At 35.0% G+C, this 18,902-nt stretch overlaps 1 protein-coding gene across 2 annotated transcripts; it reads right to left on the minus strand.

Annotated features, from left to right (window-relative positions):
* Positions 1-13,577: 13,577 nt before the first annotated feature.
* LOC145071379 (putative cation transporter HKT1;4) lies at positions 13,578-18,599 on the minus strand. Of its 2 annotated transcripts, XM_079018277.1 has the most exons (4): positions 17,345-18,599; positions 14,797-15,027; positions 13,812-13,892; positions 13,578-13,742 (listed from the first exon to the last, which is right to left on the minus strand). In XM_079018277.1, exons 1-4 carry the CDS (start codon positions 18,553-18,555, stop codon positions 13,694-13,696), a joined length of 1,572 nt encoding a protein of 523 aa, XP_078874403.1. In that variant the 5' UTR covers positions 18,556-18,599; the 3' UTR covers positions 13,578-13,693. The 2 variants fall into 2 exon arrangements, with proteins under 2 accessions (XP_078874403.1, XP_078874401.1); XM_079018275.1 differs by having other exon boundaries at positions 13,578-13,892.
* Positions 18,600-18,902: the final 303 nt, after the last annotated feature.

Below are 18,902 nucleotides of genomic sequence, written 5' to 3' on the forward strand. Positions count from 1 at the left end.
TTCATTCATCGCTCGACTCTTGAGCTCTTCAAGATCGATTTGCCTCCCACTATCTCCTTGGGTTATGAGTTCTCTTTCTCGGAAAACCCCTCTTCTCGCAACGAATACAACATTTTCACTCGGTCTGTAGAAGAGATAGCCAAAAGACTTTTGTGGATAGCCGATGAAATAACACTTCTCACTATGAGGTTCGAGCCTTGTCATGAGTCTTTCGTCTTATGAAATCCTCACAATCCCAAACCTTGATATGTGCCAACGAGGGAGCTTTCCCGGTCCACATCTCGTGAGGTGTTTTGGCAACATTCTTGGTGGGAACTAGATTAAGGATATGGGCGGCAGTCTCTAAGGCATACCCCCAGAAAGCTATTGGTAATGAAGCCCGACTCATCATGGAACGAACCATGTCCAACAAGGTCCGATTACGTCTCTCAGCCACACCATTCAATTGTGGTGTTCTTGGAAGCGTCAATTGCAAAACAATTCCGCATTCCTTAAGATATTCGTGAAACTCAAGACTTAGGTACTCTCCTCCTCGATCTGACCGAAGCATCTTGATTTTCCTGCCCAACTGATTTTCCACATAATTCTTAAACTCTTTGAATTTTTCAAAGGTTTCTGACTTATGTTTAATTAAGTAGATATATCCATATCTGCTATAATCATGTAATGCCTGTGTTTCTGGGCTTGTCATTTATGTTGATATAATAGTCTAGGTTAACCTTTGTAACTTGTTTTGGAATAACAGAAGTGTATTATTTAAGTATTATGTGTTTTGTGCTTAATTTTGTGTCTTAATTTAATTAAGAATAAAAATAAGCGTCACAATAAAATATTAGATAAAGCTGATATCTATGGATAATGTTGTAGTAGTTGAAACGAGGTTTCCAAATATATAAAGAATGCCGATATCAGAATTATAACAAAGAGGTTATGATATGTCGAAATTTCGCGACACAACCGGCTCGACGCTGAATGACGTAATAAGTGAATTTACGATGGAGCGATATTTAACCTTAGTGATCTAAATGAAAGTCGTAGAGTTCGTTAAACCGAGAGCGTGCATAAAAAGAATGCCCAAATCTGACTTCGTATGAGGAAGTTATGATTTTTCTAAGTTTTAGCTTAGCAGTATGCAGCCCGAAACTCGAATTCGAGATCGAGTGATTGTTGATCGCAACAATTTAAACGGGAATCAAAGATCTCGTTGATAGTAGTGCAATGGTGAAAAGACAGACAAAAACGGATGTAAGATGAAGAATTTATGAATTTATAACGGAGTTTTCCTATCCCGGCCTATTAAAAATAAATAATAAAAAATAAATTCAAAATTAGCCGACGGAGTCTAAACGAAAGTTGTATAGTATAGTCTCACTTACACATTGATATAAAGAACGTCGAAAACGGAGTTAGTATGAGGAAGATATGAATTTTTGAAGTTTATTAAATAATTAAAGTATTAAATTTAATTATTAATCCCGATATTATCCGAGGCCGAGGAGTCACCGATCTGATTCAAAGGGTACGCCCCGCGTAACCTTTAAGTACGCCCAATGTACTTCAGTTTTATGCGGTCCGAAGAAGAGATGCATAGCACCACCGAAACGTCGCCACCTGGAGGTCCAATCCGGAGTACGCCCCACGTACCCTCGCATTACGCCTAGTGTAATGCGAGGACTCAGCCTCTATAAAAGGCATGCGAGGGCAGCCGACTTCTTTTGCCAAAATCTTTTCCCTCTCTCCTGTTTTGCATCGTTTTGCGTTCAACTTATATACCGAAGCCCCGGTATCATTTCCGAGCCCCAAAGCAAGTCTCGAAGCCCCAAAGATCCCGAGAAGTAAAATTCCTGAGCCGAAGCTCTGCCCACAAGAAGCCCGGTTTTTGTGAAGATCTTCCAGATCTACCGAAGAATACTACTTCTGCAAGTCGTAGTGCTGTCCAATCATCTTCTGATCAAGTGAGTGTGTAGTTACTTTCTTCTAACGCATAATTACGAAGTATTTTATACGAAATATGTGTTATGTGTATATTTTGTTGTTATATGTGTGAATGTATATTCACTTTCTCCTATCTCATAGATATGATTTAATCTCTATGAAATACGTGTTATGTGTATATGTCTCATCTGTTGTTTGGAATATGTATTGAATGAGAATGCTATACAGGTTTTAAACTATGTATAAAAATATATATTTTTATCTACTAATATGTTGGGTAGAACATGGGTAGATAGTTGATGTGTGATAAACAGATGAGAGGCCTCGATGTTATTGTTTTTTATCTAGTTATTCAGCAGAGTATGGATAATGACCACAAACTCTTTCTAGACAGTCCTGTGGAACGCTAGTAGGCTCATAACCTGTAGGTGTTGTGAATGATGTCTTCACCAATGTACTCTATCCCCCTCATGGTTGCCTTTAGGGCATCTACTGTTGAGGAAACCCCTTTGCAGTAATGTTCGTCCCAATGAAAATCCTTGAATAAGTCCCTTGAGATTGATGTTACTTTAGGGATGTAAAGTGAGGATAACATGAATGGGTAATCAGGTTATTGTTGGTTAGTAAAAGTAAATATAATTATTTATTGCGGGTTGAAAACCCTATATGCTCACCAGGCTCTCAAGCCTGACCCACTCAGTTTTGTTGTATTACAGGTAGTGGCGCGAGAGCATAAGTTGGATGACCTATCAATAATCTTTTGATATTAGACCAGTTGTTATATGTAACTGTTGTATGGTCTATCTTTTGTTGTTTATGCTTTTGGTCTGTTTATCGGAACATGACCTCCCGAATATTGTTATATAATGAAAATACATCTCTTGATGAAATGCTTTGATAAACTTTATTTTATCATATTTTGTTTTGGGAACAAATTCCGCAACTCTTTTAAATTAATGGATTTACTCTGGAACTATTTTCAAAGCATAAATTAAAACGGTCTTTTTTGGCCGTGATTTTGGGGATGTCACAGTTGGTATCAGAGCATTAGTTTAAGCGAACTAGGAATTTGTAGGATTTCTAGACTTAAACTTAGAATGCTAAGTGGAGATTGTGAGATGCGTGTTTGTTATATTATAGATACGAGCACTAGTTTATTTTAGGAAAGTTGCCTAAAATGCTTTTATGTGCTAAATGTTATATGTTGTCATATATGATATTATTTGTTCGGATCTATGGTCTGTTGCCGACCGGATCTAGAAACCTTATGTGTGTAAGATTCTAAGCGTATGGTTACGATATTAGAACTAGCATGTAAACATTTCGGAGTGATAAGCATGATTTAATTATCTATCATGGATGAGGATCTAATTTCACCTTATTCGGTGTCTAGATCAAAATGGTAAGAACCAGATGTGGCGTTGGAAACGCGGATGAAAACAGGAATCAACCACCAGTGATTGAGCAAATACCTGTCATAGCTACTGCACCAGAGCCAATAACGATGGTTAGGGTGCAAGCCATGATTCGGGCTATGTTAGCCGAACAAAGGGAAGAAATGCGACTAATGTTACATGAAAATAGGGACAAACCAATCAAACCCATTGGGGAACCCGAACTGATTCTCGAACAATCAGAGGAAGGAAACAATAGTTGCATTGTGAGTCAAGTTGGGACTCAAGGAGAACGAAGGAATGACCCGAAAAAGGAGAAAAAACAATGATGGGCGAATGTACAAGAATTTCTTAGGCGCCAAGCCACCAAGTCTTTCTGGAAGCCCAAATCCTACTGAGATTATGGATTGGATCTCCGAAATGGAGATGGTATTTGAAAGTTGCGACTGTAGCAACAAACAGAAGACTGTCTTTGCAGTTAGACAACTGAAGACTAGAGTCTTGAGCTGGTGGAAGTTGTTGGGAGATACTATGCCATGAGGAGAAGCCCTGAAAATGTCATGAGAGGCGTTCTTGGAACAACTAAGGGTGCAGTACTGTTCAGAGATAGATCTGAACAATCAGTTCCAAAACTTAGAGAAGGGGAGGATGAGCATAGATGACTATGCTACTGCATGTACTAAGAAAATGTAGTTATTTCCATACCTAGTGCCAACAGAACTATCCAAGATTGAGAGGTTCACTAATGGACTGCATGCCGACTTTGGCCCGACAGTCAAGATGGAAACCACTTTGAAAACAAATGTTCGAGTAGCTAAGAATATGGAGGCCTAGTAGAAGGAAAAGGGTCTGGAAATGATAGATGTTGGTGAGAAAAGAAAGTTCGATGGACCTTCAGGGTCCAACATGAAAAGAGAAGTCTCGAAGTCTAGTTCGAGAGGAGGAGGAGGTGAAGCAAAATGGTGCGACAAATTTAAGAAGAAGCATCATGGAAAATGTGAGGTAGTGGCCACATGTTTTAAATGTGGAAAGCCAGGGCACTACGCAAATGAATGCACTCTCTCCAAGAAAGTTTGCTATGGTTGTGGTGAGGAGGGCCACATGTCTAGGGACTACCCGAAAAAGAAGGAGGCAGCAAAACCCAACATTCCGCCAAAGCCAAAGGCGAGAGCCTTCAAGATGACACTGGAAGCTACAAAAGATGAAGCTGATGTTGCTTCAGGTACCTTTCTCGTAAAAAAATTTCCTGCCCAAATTTCATTTGATTCTGGAGCCAACTACTACTTTATTTTGCATGAATTTGGTAGAAAACTAGCTTTGTCTGTCGATAGACTAGATAATGCTTTATTAGTCGAAGTTGCTAGTGGCAGTTTTGTACCTGTTAGCCATCGTATAGAGCACTCAAAGAATGAAACAGATCAAATGATTGTTCTACAATGGCTATTTCTCTATGAAAGCATTGACAACATTTCTCTTTCGATATTGCGAAGGCAAGACGCTCGCAGTTCAGATAAGATTCAGACCGCCACTTCTCTAAAAACATGGTTCATGTGTACTGGAGCGGCTGAGTATGAATTCCATAATGGCTGGCGAGTCAGCCAAGCGATTTTCTATTCTCGGAACGCCAGTCGAGAAGAAATCCCATCAATGGATATGGTAGAGGAACGAAAGTGGCCGGCGGCGGTGTAGAGCTATAGCTATAAGGAGCGAAGCTCACACACACCGGGTGATGTAGGGTGGGATAAAGTTGCCAATGCGAGTCACGCGCAGAGTTGGACACTTTTTTTGAAGCGTGATGCTGATAAGTCCACTCGATAAGATACAACTTCCGGGGCCTTATGAGGGAGGGCCGACCTTGAAAAACGTCTTAATTGATTTGAATGGGAATAATTTGTTATGCAACCTCTCTAGCCTTCAAATTCGAGTTTAAACCATGGATTAGGACCATTATCATGAGTTTACGGCCCTAGAACAGTCCTAGGCCGTAAACTCTTATAAATGGGGTTTTTGGAGCAACAAAACCCTTCCAAACCACTATTAGACCTTGAATATGGCTAGATGACTTTATGAAATGGAACTAGAATGCCTCAAACCATGATTTAAAGCCTTGTATATGAGTTTATGGCCCTGGAAGGTGCCTAGGCTGTAAACACATATTTAAAGGGTTTTTAAGCCCTTTAACCCTTCCAAGACACAAACAAGACTTAGATATGACTTTTAGAATATTGGAAATGGACCTAGAACACCTTAGACATGAATTTTGAGGGGTTTGTATGAGTTTACGGCCAAGGCATGTGCTTGGGCCGTAAACTCCTCAATCATGGGTGTAAACTCATTTTAAAGGTGTTAGAAAGCCATCCAACACCACCAAAAGCCTTGGAATAAATCATAGAACCAACCAAAAACAGTTTAAGGGCTTTAAACACAACAAAACTCTTCATTTGAGAGTTTACGGCCATAGAATGTGCTCCAAGGCCGTAAACTCCTAAAAGCATGTCATTTTGTGCCCTAAATGCATTTCAAGGCTTGTAGGAATTTTTAGAATCACATGTGATTAACTTTGGAACCTTAAAAACACATATTCAAAGGAGTATGAGAGTTTACGGCCATAGGCTCCATGCCAAGGCCGTAAACTCCCTTAAGTGTGTTATTTGATGTTCTAAATTAATTCCAAGTGTGAGGAAAAATTAATCCAAGCATTCCCAAGTGATATTGGCCATATATGACCCATTAAACACCATAAAACACCCAGACATGAGTTCACGGCCGTGAACTCATGTGGTGATGTGTTTAGAGGCTGAAAACTCATTAGGAAGTTTACTCTTGGGGAGTAAACTCAAATCCCAAGTCCTTCGCTTCAATTACCGTCCGTAGATGTCACCCGGGTCACTTCAAACACCCGTTTTGAGGTGTTTTCGTTCGTTGGAGTGTGACTTCATATCTAATTAGAGTTTATGAATTTAATTAGATATATTTGTATGCCATTTCATATTACATAGGAACCTTGCGTGTTATCAGGCCTCGATTCGACGTTCAGCATCCGAAATCGACACATTTCCGCGTCCGGTGAGTTCATACCCCTACCCTTTTTCAATGGTTTTTCAATGTTTTCAGGGGGAAATACAAGCAAAAGTACAAGAATATTTTGTACTCAATCACATGATTTCAGTTAAATGGTTTCATAATTGTACATTTTTAAGAATTGAAAACCTTTTAACAAACTGTTTTAACTTGCAGAGTTGTTTGTTTTAACCCGATTTTCAATTCTTATTATACACTGTTATATTGTGTACTTTACATTTGATTGTTCACACTTAAACTGATAGAACACATAAGCCATTGTAATGTCTGATATAAAACACTAAGGTTCGAGTGTAAAAGACAGACACCATCAGAAAACATAAAACATCTGTATGTCCTTAACAATACACCTAGGATCGAGTGTGAAAGATAAACACCATCATGACACACAAATCAATTGTAATGTCCTTAATAATACACCTAGGATCGAGTGTAAAGGAAAACCATCATAAGATAACACATATATATCATTTGTAATGTCCTTAATAATACACCTAGGATCGAGTGTAAAGGACAGTCATCATTAGATAACACCTAGGCTCGAGTGTAATGTCCTTAATAAAACACCTAGGCTCAAGTGTAAAGGACAGGTACGTAGAACATAGCTAGTCGTAAATACTACTTTCCTAGTCAAAAAGTAAAGAGTAATCTTAAAGATTGGAGACACGTCCTTGTAACACTTCCATGGCACGAGATAGTGGAGGACTAACCCTATAACCAGAATCTCCGAATGTAGGAGAGCGTTGCTTGAGTGTATAGATCTATATGGGACTGACAATCCCACACCTGGCTGCTAGCTACAGCCGAACCGAAAGGTTCAAGGGTGAAAAAAGTCATAAAAAGGATACTGACCATGGTCTGAGTCATATCCAGTCTGAGTATGGTTAAGGACTTGCAATCAGGATTAATAACACTTTATGAGTATTTATTAGTTTTATATACGTAATAAAACTAATGTACGTTCAAGGATGACAGGCACACCTACACACACATTCAGGAAAACATGGGGTTTTCCTGGGGAGAACACTGAACATAACCAGAACCGGTAAAGATACACACACAGTCAGGGAAACATGGGGTTTTCCTGGGAAGGACACCGAACATAATCAGAATTGGTAATAGTTCACACACACACACACAGTCAGGAAAACATGGGGTTCTTCCTGAGTAACAGTAGTACGTAACTAGAAAAGTGTAACAAGTTAAACAACTGAACTACAATTCACAAGAACAATCATGTTTTCATTGTACATCGTTTACTTTACTTTTGGATTTGGAAACTAACTTTACATAAGAAAATATGGGATTTTCTTGGATAACCACTTTTTCAGGAAAACAAAGGAACTCGTACATTTTTAGAAAAACTAACCGCTTATGAACTCACCAGCTTTATGCTGATTTTCAAACCGCTTGTATTCTCAGGTCCGTGTTAGACAGGTACCCGAAGATCCTTTTGTGCGAAGACGGAGTTCTCAGAAGACTCGTTTTGTGTTGTTCATATATACTATGTATCACATGTATAACTTTTGCTTTTGAAACAAATGTAAAACTTTTCTATATGTAATGTAATGGTTGTTTACTTTACTTACTATGTACATTGGATTTGATACTCAACGTGGAGTCAACCCCGGAAATGTTTCCGCCTTCGGTTTTTGGGGTGTGACAATGAAGGAGGGACAAGACGTAATAAAGATGGCAACTTTAAGTCCATGGAGGCCCTAAGATATCTTGATCTAAAGTCATAGCTTCATGACATGCTCAAATCCAAGAATGACCCCAAGATAAGCTAAAAAAAATACCATATGCTTTCATATGAGAAGATCTAAGCAATAAAAGGCCAAGGTATCGACTTTATACCTTAAAATAGTTGCCACAACAGAGTAAACACCGGATCTACAACCTCTCCCTTCAGCTATGCACCAATCACTTCAAGCTTCTTCACATACACACCAAAAAGGCACTCCTTAAGCTCTCACACACTCAAAATGGTAGGAAAAGAAGAAACTAGGGTTTCTCTGGACAAAGGGGTGATAAGGGAGGCTAACAATAAGGCTTAAGGCCTTTAAATAGGGTGCAAACCTTGAAAATTAGGGTTTTCCTTTCCAGCGTCTACTCGTCGAGTTGAGGCTCTCTAACTCGTCGAGTAGACCCTTAATCCTGTGTCCATATAGATCCATATACGATGAGTTAGAGCTCCCCAACTCGTCGAGTTCCAGCTCAAACCCTAAAATGTTTGAGAAATAAATAATACTTGGATCAAGTGTTGCATGTAATTATTGTCATCATTACATACTCAATGTGCATTAACCTCCAGTATTTTCACTAGGTATTTCATTATCTAACTTATTTTGACTTGTGCTTAGATTAAAGTTATATGAGTTTTAGAAGAGTAGCAAGGATAAGGCCAAGAGTTGTGTGGTATACTTGAACTATGTTATGGCAATGTATTGATGCCACCTTGTTCCTTTAAATCTATAACTTGTTTTTTTGATAATGTGGGACCATTATTATCCGCAATCAAAACTATAAAGATTTGTATCTAAAAACAAATGCTTTAAAAAAAGATTAATTTTAAACTACCCTCGTGATGTGTGTTTCACTTATGAATTTACCATATCATGAAAATAATGACTGGTTGTTGACGGTTGATCACATACATTCTTGAACTTGCGACCATACATCAACAAAGGAGTTACCTTTTTGTAGGCGGAGTAAATAGTCATGTAACGTTTGCACGCCATACAAACCATACATTTTATAGACTAAGAGCTTAAACTATAAACTCATTAGAAAAATAAGATGACAAAAGGATGTGGACATGTTGATAACCGTCTTGACAAGTAGAATCGATAGGATTGGAAGGGGATTGCCCTATGGTTTTCGTGGTGGGGGCATCGGTGTGATAGAGTCATCAACATAACTAGGAAGCTTCTGGTGAGAGAGAAGTAGTAAGATTTTCCATCAAATGTAGTTTTAGGAGGAAATCTTGATAGTAAGCATGTGAAGAAGTTTAGATAGAGGGGGGAGGATTAATCGGTAGCAATAGAGTAAAAGGAAAGTTGGCGACGATGGAGATTAGGGTTAGGTGAGGATGTGGTTTAACCTTATACCACAAAAGGTTGCATAAATGTAGAGGATACTTCATTAAGTATTTAAAATAGAAGAAAGATAATTACAATAAAATACATTCCTAAATTATAGGGTAAATAATATTCTTATGAAATACATGTTAATAATTTTACACTTTCTTGGTTATTGTCATAACATCACAAGTTCCCTACAAAGCTATATTGTGACAACTCGAAATTTCCATTCGGTCAAACCCTAAAAGTCAACCACTTCATATTATAAGTCAAGTTCACTTATACTTGTTTTTGGGAAAAATGAGTTCGTTTGATTATTTTATTATTATTTTTAAACGAACGGGTGAAAGAAAGTGTCGTATCGGGTTTTGAATTTTAAAAAAACCGCAAACACTTAGCGTCTTAGAAACACCCGACCAAACTTTTATGTTTTGGGTTGAGAAATCACCCAAAATCGTGAACTCATACCTATGTATGAGTTTACTCCCCAAAAATTAGTCATTTGAGTTTACTCCCCAATAGTCAAAAGAGTAAACTCCAAAAACTCTTTCAAGTATCATCCAAGATTTAATTCCAAATCTTCAAAGATGTAAGTGTTCTAACCATTTCAAGTTAGTCAAACACTTAATCTAGTGTTTGTACATCTATTCATCCATTCATTTATGTATTTTGTCTAGATTTTCCAAAACACCAAGAACACTCACTAAGTGTTTTTGGCCTTTTAGCTCAAATCAAGCTTCATTATAGTAAGTACTTCCATCCTTGAGTGTTATTGAGCTAGTATTACAATTAAACATCAAGAAAATATGTCAAGAACACAAGGATATAGGTGTTCACGGTCCAAGGAGATGTTTGGGCCATAAACACTATAAATGGCACAAAAGTGTGCCTAAGCCCCAAATCTAAGTCCTAGTTGATGTATAAACCATTCTTGACATGTTCAAACCCTTCCTTATTGTGTTTAAGCCTTGAAAAACATCAAAGACCATCAATTATAAGTGTTTACGGTTTGGGGATCTCCCAAAACCGTAAACACCCTAATGTATGTTTAATTTGGTCATTTTCCTTCCTTAAGCTTAGAAACTAGCACATACACTTACCAAATTGTGTTAAGGACTTGAAAACATGGCAATACCCTTCTCCATAAGGGTTTACGATAGTAAACCCAAAGGAAAATGCCATGAGGCCGTAAACTCCTCAAAGGGGGTGTTTAGTTGCCCTAGTCCATTCCAAAAGCCAAACCACTTAGTAGAATTGCTTCAAAAGGCTTGCTAAACCACAAAAAAACACCTAGTCATTAGGACTAGAGTTTACGACCGTAAACTCTAGAGTTTACTGCCATAAACTCTTGGATTCATGGCTATCAAAACCGTAAACTCCAAGGGAGTTTACCCTTGAACTCCAAACACCCTAGTTTTGCCCTACTAACACTTGGATGCAATCCTTGTGATTTTTAACATTTGAAACAAAGTGATTTCATGTTCTAGAGTGTCCCAACTTATTGTATTAGTTATAATTTGGATAATTAGTTATATATATATATATATATATATATATATATATATATATTCATTATATGATAACCAAGCTCGTGCGTGTGTACAAGTCTTCAATTGTCATCTAGCACTGTACCAGACACTTCAATCCAATCCACTCACCACAAGTGAGTTCATACCCCTTAATCAATGTTTTAACTGTTTTTAAATGTTTTATGGGGGGGGATACAAGTAGAATTATGCTAATTATTATATCAATCACATGTGATTAATAAGCAGCATTTCAAATGATTGGCTACTCATTAGCCGTTTTTACCAGACAGTTTCCATCAAATGTTTTCTTAAACATTTTATATGTTTAAAACTCCTTATTAAACTGTTCATTTTACTCTATAAGTCACATTTCAAACTTATTTACAATTGTGTTTCAAAAACAAATGTTTCTTTATAATAAACTGTTTTATCAAACCCATGCCTTCAAACCGTTTTATAGATTGACATCATGTCGATCTTTTCTTAGATAACAATTATGTTTAAAGGTTTTACAAAACTTATTTTATGCTTTTATATTATAAATTGCATGCCTCTATATGTATAGTTATATAAGAAATGTTTAAAAGACTTAGAAAGGCTATCCACCCTATTTCCTTTTTGCGCTTGAGATGTGGTCCGGTGGGATATCGGGTACTCGTCCGAAGGTCGTTTAAATATTAGTTATATAAAATGTGTACGTATATAGTCATAAAGGCCCTTCCAGTTCATCGCATGCCCTTGGTTAGCAAGGGTATACATCCATGTCCATACGTACCAGTTAGATTACTAGTAAACTACCATATGGGTAGTTTAGGAAGATACTAGAACGCGATATCATACAATGAGTCAGTTCATTCATGAGTCAATACTTTCTAGAACATTATAGTACATAACTATACTAGAAGGAAAACATATACAACTATACTAGAAGAAGAACATATACAACTATACTAGAAGGAGAACATATACAACTATACTAGAAGGAGAGCATATACAACTATACTAGAAGGAGAACATATACAACTATACTAGGAGAAGAACATATACAACTATACTAGAAAGAGAACATATACAACGATACTAGAACGAGAAACAATACATTACATATACATGAATACGTTAACAAATTGTGATCCACTGTATCAGAGCATGCCTTAATTGTCATGGCCCGAGTTGTAGCCAGAATTCTCTTGGAGGGAGAGCGTGAGTTTGCGTATAGATCTATACTGGGTTGACTATCCTACACCTTGCTGCTAGCTACAGCCGGACCTGCAGGTCTGCGGGTGCCAAACGTCATTTCTTTTTTTACGACCATACCCTTGTCGTTAATATTAGTCGATAATATGGTACAATTAATCACATGATACCTTAATATAAATCCGGTTTAAGGTAGTTAGTACAACAGTAGTTCCTATAATACAACACTACAGTACTACATTAATTTCCCCTTTACATATATTTAGTGATCATTTCACTTAACATTAAATGTACAAACTATATTTTGTTAACGATAGTTACACTTGGGAAAATTACACACTTTTACAAGAAACGAACATTGAGAACAGTTAAGTCTTGGTAGAAGACTACATTGAGAACAGTTAAGTCTTGGTAGAAGACTACATTGAGAACAGTTAGGTCTTGGTATAAGACACCCTTATATAATAGTAGGAATCATAGGGATTTCTAGGGTTTTTCAAACGTTTACAGTTGTTTTACAAACATTTTTACACTTACAGTTCATATACATTTTTCCATACTTACAGTTCATATACAAACAATTTCTTACATATACATTAAGACACTAAAATACTTATGATCTCATCAGCTTCAAAACTGATACTCTCTTTCAAAATAGCTTGTATCCTCAGGTCAAACATAGACAGGTACCAATGCAAGGTTTAGAGAAGATGGAGCTCGTTCAAGACGCATCTTTCATTTTGATTTATGCTTTAGTGTTTATCAAAATTTGACAGAACACACTTGTATAATAATTATATTATTAATACAATGGATGATGTTGTTGCTTGTTTACTACTTTTCATTATTGTGATACTGTACATGACGTCCTCCGCCCCAGAACGTTTCCGCCGTTCTTGGTTTTGAGGTGTGACATATATGTTTTCCAAAGTTCGATGAAAAACATAAAATTTGGATAACATGAAAGTGGTCCAAGAACCAGCTTGGACTGAATAAACCGCGATGTGGACCTAAATTGAACTGTGATATTGTGCAAATTGAATGTATATATTTGGTTTCAGTTTAGGTTCTCGGTGTCAAAATCGAATTAGGAATGAATGATAAATATGTGTATATAAATTAAATCCATATACAATAAGAGGTTGAGCACTTCGAACCAAAAACCAACCGCAATTGAATTGAAAGGACAGAGAACTGTTTTGACCGAAACCGAAATCCAGGAAATTACAAAATCGACCAACCAAAGCAGAAAGTCTATCCGATGTCGTAACAGTTAGGTTTAGTTTGGTTTCCGGGCACATGTGTTCACCCCTATAACAACTAATTCAAATAAAGAAATAGTAAAATTTAGTTCGCATCCATCATTTTGATCACCTACTTAAAATTATCATTCATGTGTTATATTAACGAAAAAACATTATACAAATTATGCTCCAAGCCAAGAAATTATATTAAGCATGTTAAAAACTCAAATTTACAATAGCTTCCATGATTTTCCTCCATTCATGTTAAACTTCTTAAGCCTACCAAAAAACATAACTATAATGAGAATTAGTTTTCCTTGGTCACTCCATTTCGCCGAAAAACCATACCATTTATTTTCACAAATTCCATCTGGTTTAATCCGACGATCACAATTGTAGCCAGTCGTGAACCCCACATTTCCATACGCACTGCAACCATTCAGAAAATTTCAAATTATAAGTTCATGATATTAAGTTAAACTTCCAAGTATACGGAATTATAATATCTAAAGTCTAAATATTTTCTTAATAAACATCAAATCAAGTTCTCACTATATATATATATATATATATATATATATATATATATATATATATATATATATATATATATATATATATATATATATATATATATATATATATAGTGAGAGGTTATTTTGTTTTCACTATCTATTGTGTGCCGTATGATTGATTCTGGACCAATCATTTTAATTATTTTAAGAAAGTAATTAATGCATATTACATGTTGAAGATATAATAGGTATTAATTACATCTTCAACATTTAATATGCATTAATTACTTTCTTAAAATAACTAAAATGATTGGTCTAGAATCAATCATACGGGTACACAATAGATAGTGAAAACATTTGAACCTAACTCTCTTTATATATATATATATATATATATATATATATATATATATATATATATAGAGAGAGAGAGAGAGAGAGAGAGGTTCCTTTAAGATTTTTTTTTAAAAATCGCAGCTTTTAACAAAAATGTCTAAAAAAAATTTTCAATTTTTTTTTAAAAAAAAAAAAAATTGATTTTTTATTTTTTTTTTCTGCGAAATATTCAAAAAGGCTGCGATTTTTTGATAAAAAAATTCAAAAAAAAGTTTTGTAATGTCTAGGTATTTTTTTTATGTATGTATTTTTATGATTTTTAGGGTTTTTTTGTTTTCCCAATATATATATATATATGAGAGAGAGAGAGAGAGAGAGAGAGAGAGAGAGAGAGAGAGAGAGAGAGAGAGAGAGAGAGAGAGAGAGAGAGAGAGAGAGAGAGAGAGAGAGAGAGAGAGAGAGAGAGAGAGAGAGAGAGAGACCTGACGACTTCAACTACAACATTGAGAACGTTGAAATTGAGGGGATCTTCTTTAATCTTTTTCCTCTCGGTTATGCAAACAAGGATGACAAAGATAACAAGATATGCGAGTTGTGAGAAAACGATATTCTCGAACAAAACTCTTCTACTTTTCTTTTTTCTTTGATCACTGTTTCTTTGGCTACTTTGTTTTCCCGATAACGGCAAAAACGATGTATATGGAGGAAGATACCTGGTTCCCAAAACCGTTTCTAGTTAGCCTTAAAACGCTAGACATAAATATACTTTATTTTGATCATATTGAACTTAAAATGTGTTAATTAAACTATTGATTATGTACAACAAACTCTCTGAATGAAGCCGTTTGTTATTTTGATCGCTATTATTTGTTTAATAATACCAATATTCTAGTATAACTATAATTGATTTTAATTAACTGGAACAGTAAATAACGCATTTTGGTCGTAATTGTATTAAAAGTTTTTAACACTTGTGGAGTGGTGCGAACGTGGAACCATGCATAATTGCATGTGTTTGATTAAAATACTGTGTATTTATCTGAATCTCATTCGCCCAAAAGTATCTCATTCGCCCAAAAGTATCTCATATTCTTCCTAGCTAGAAATTGGTATTTAGACCTACAGATTAGTTGATGAAGAAATTAATGATAATATCCAAAATAATTATACTTTTTGGTGTAAGGTATAATAAGATAATAAAATATTAGTGATTAAAAAGAGTTAAATACAACAAATAAATAATATTTTTTTAACAAGAAGATTTCTAACTTCTAGCGTTGCGTTTGACAAAACGCTCAATTTTGAACGGAAAGTCTCGTTCGACGTTACAAGCTTCTAGCGTTTAGTTTAAACAAAACGCTTAAAATTCAAATGCTACTTCATGTAATGTTGAACAAAACAATGAAAAGTAATGTTATTTTGAAAAGTAATATGCTAAGTATACTATATTTTACAAATATACTCAAATATAATAATGAAAAAATGAAAAGTAATTTTATTTTGATGATCTTATTCTATTTTCCATGAAATAATTCTAATCCGTACACCTATCTGGATATGATTGATAGAGAAGCTTTACTATATTTTTTAAGTTCAACCAGAAATTGTAAAATAAGATCCATTAATTAATAAGAAGAAAAAATAAACCAAAGACTTTCTTATTTACGTAATATACTTTTTAAATAAATAAAATCATAATCGAAACTAATAAATTCATTTAAGAAGGCATGAATAAAATAACATTGTTCTAATAACATCCAAAATGATAAGATAAAGTTGAATTAATTATGAGATGATAACTCATGGATTATATATATATATATATATATATATATATATATATATATATATATATATATATATATGTCGTATTGGCATTTAATAATTAGGGTTGTAATAGAACCGAAGCAAAACAAATATGGGTTTGCTAGCTATTATTCGTTTGTTTAAGCTATCCAAACAAATGAACGAATACGAATGTATAAACGAAAGTATTTTTATTCATGTTCTTGCGTTTAAAAAATCAATTATATTATTTATGTTCGTTCGTTTAAGAAATCAATTATATTGTTCATATTCGTTCGTTTATATATATGTGAAAATGCTAAACAAATATAAATGAGCAAAAATAAACAAACATAATTAAATATATATCAACATAAATGAACATATAACATTTTAATGTAATCAAACACAATTAAGAATTAATGAACATAAAATGAATTTATATTAACGAACATTCACAAACATAATTAAAAAACAAGATCATTTTTTATGTTAATTCATTTAACTAAACCAACTAAAATTTGTGTTTATATTCGTTTATTTATTAAATAAACGAACATAAACGATGAACAGTTCACAAACAGTTTGTTTATAACCTTACATTTAATGATTTGAAATACATTATTAAAGATTTTGGAGTTCAATAACAACTAAACTATTTATTTAAGGAGGAAAATGATATAATTGTATAGAATGAAACATTATCTTTTATGGAATTCAATGTGGATGTTGTAAGTTTTATATTGTACGGGTCAAAATAAAGCTTCTAGCTAACAATGCTTTAACGAAAAAATTCAACAAATTAATATATTTTCAGTGAATTGACTTCGAATGAATGTTCTAAAATTCCACTGCACGCATTCTTGAACAATAGAATTCGATCAACGAATATATTTCAGTTAAAACCACATCAGACGTTTTTAATACATTACTATTATCCTATGACATATCCTAGGAAAGCAATTCATCAGGTTTTAAAAATCGTTAATTCCAAACTAATGATTGAGTTTTTTTATTAATTTCTTTTGGAGTACGTATTTATTTAACGTTGACTTCATCGTATAATATTCTTATGCGGTCCAATAAATGAATGCAACGACAAGATAGTGCAACCATGTGAGCCTTCATGAACGCTCGTTAAAATTGATTTATTTATAATTAATAATGGTACTCATGATTTAATATGATAGAATCTAATAAATTTCAGTTCTGTGTTGAGATAGAGAAAAAGGAAGAGAAACTAACATCATGACGACGATCAACACCAATGAGGCAGCAGCAATGGTGGAGAGGTCGACAATGGTTTCGCCTGTATGTCTGGTATTGATGGTCTGGAAGAGAACCCCAATAAATTTTTCATAATGGTTCAAGCCACTCATGGGATCTGCATTCCATTCCAGGGAGGAAAACAATATATACTGTACAAAGATAAACACCAATGCCGTACCCACAAGAAACGAGGAGTGTACATGAGAAAGGAAATGATGAAACCTGATTTCACGGGTGTTGTTCAACAGGTAACTTGTTTCAGCTTTCTTTTTGAATTTTCCAATGGCCCAAACGGAAAATCTCAAAGCTGAAGGAAACAAATTATTACCTAATAAAACTTGAGGGATTAAGATTAATAATAGGCCTGTGTTCTTCCTGAAGATCATCATGTTTTCATTCGTGGGGACAAACCCACAGCTGGCGAAGGTGGAAACTATGGTAAAGAGGGAGAAAGTGAATGTCTTTAGACCCTTTTTTTGAAGTACATTTTTGGCACTTGAGATGACATTTAGGTATACCAAAACTGACACCACGCCTAATATCTGGACCAATAATAAATAACCCAATACTAAAACACCCAAAAATCTAATGGATTTGAACTTCAGTTGGTCTGTATCATCCATGGGTTCTGGATGATCATGACCAAAGTCGAAAATATCTGATTTTGAGCTCTCAAATTCAGGGTTGGCTATGGTGCCTAGCTCAAGTTGGTCATGGAAATTTGGTGGGATGCCGAGATCACTCATGGAGTCGTTCACTCTACCACCCTCTTTTATAGAACTATGACGTGAACAACTACGCAGAAGGAGTCCAACCATTGAAGTGAAAACCTCACCACCAATAAACATCAAGATTGTCATAATGATGAGTTGGGCATTTGAGAAAACCTCCATTTCAATAACAGACATGCTAGAGACAGTGGATGCAGAGACCGAGGTGAAGAATAAGTCTAACTTTCTAGGGGTAAAAGAAGGGGTTCTTGGATCCATTGCATTGAGGATAAGAAATCCCAAGAAAGAAATAAAGAGAAAATAGAATACCTCGACGAAAAATTGGTTCATACGACGTAAGACATAATGATGGAAATAAATAAATAGAAACCATATGAATTTCAAATGGCGCAAGACCTGGAAACATGAACTACAAAGTTGCTCTAGTTTCTTTCCTACATAGGAAAAGACCACCATCTTGACGGTTGCAAGAGAATTGAGACAAATTTTGTGGCAGTGGAGATTGGAGAAAGATGGAGTGATATGTTAAGTGTTTTCCAAGGTACTTATTGGGTATGGACTTGGGGGCATAATCGTCTTTTTATATTCTAAATAATTCTTTTTATTCGTGTCAGTAAGTGGTGGCATATTAGGTTTTTGTATTTTATTTGTTTCACTAATTTACGAAAATTGAAGGTTAGATATGTTGCGATATGATAAAAAAAAAACTTCGGTTTTGAGGTTAGGATCATTGGACCCACTCATTGTATCAATTTCTTTTATCTAGGTTATCACATGCTACGAATTATTGTGGCTTTTTTAGT

Source organism: Lactuca serriola, chromosome 8 (assembly GCF_051521515.1).
Source record: "Lactuca serriola cultivar US96UC23 chromosome 8, Lser_US96UC23_V15, whole genome shotgun sequence".
In the NCBI taxonomy this organism is placed as follows: Eukaryota; Viridiplantae; Streptophyta; class Magnoliopsida; order Asterales; family Asteraceae; genus Lactuca; species Lactuca serriola.

Excerpts from the sequence above, each read along its gene's own strand:
- LOC145071379 (XM_079018275.1), bottom strand. The coding sequence starts at position 18,555 with ATGGTGGTCTTTTCCTATGTAGGAAAGAAACTAGAGCAACTTTGTAGT. Across the intron at positions 15,028-17,344 it reads GTGTTGATCGTCGTCATGAT|GTATCTTCCTCCATATACAT; the intron begins GTTAGTTTCTCT and ends TTTGGGAACCAG. Across the intron at positions 13,893-14,796 it reads GTTGTAGTTGAAGTCGTCAG|TGCGTATGGAAATGTGGGGT; the intron begins GTCTCTCTCTCT and ends GAATGGTTGCAG.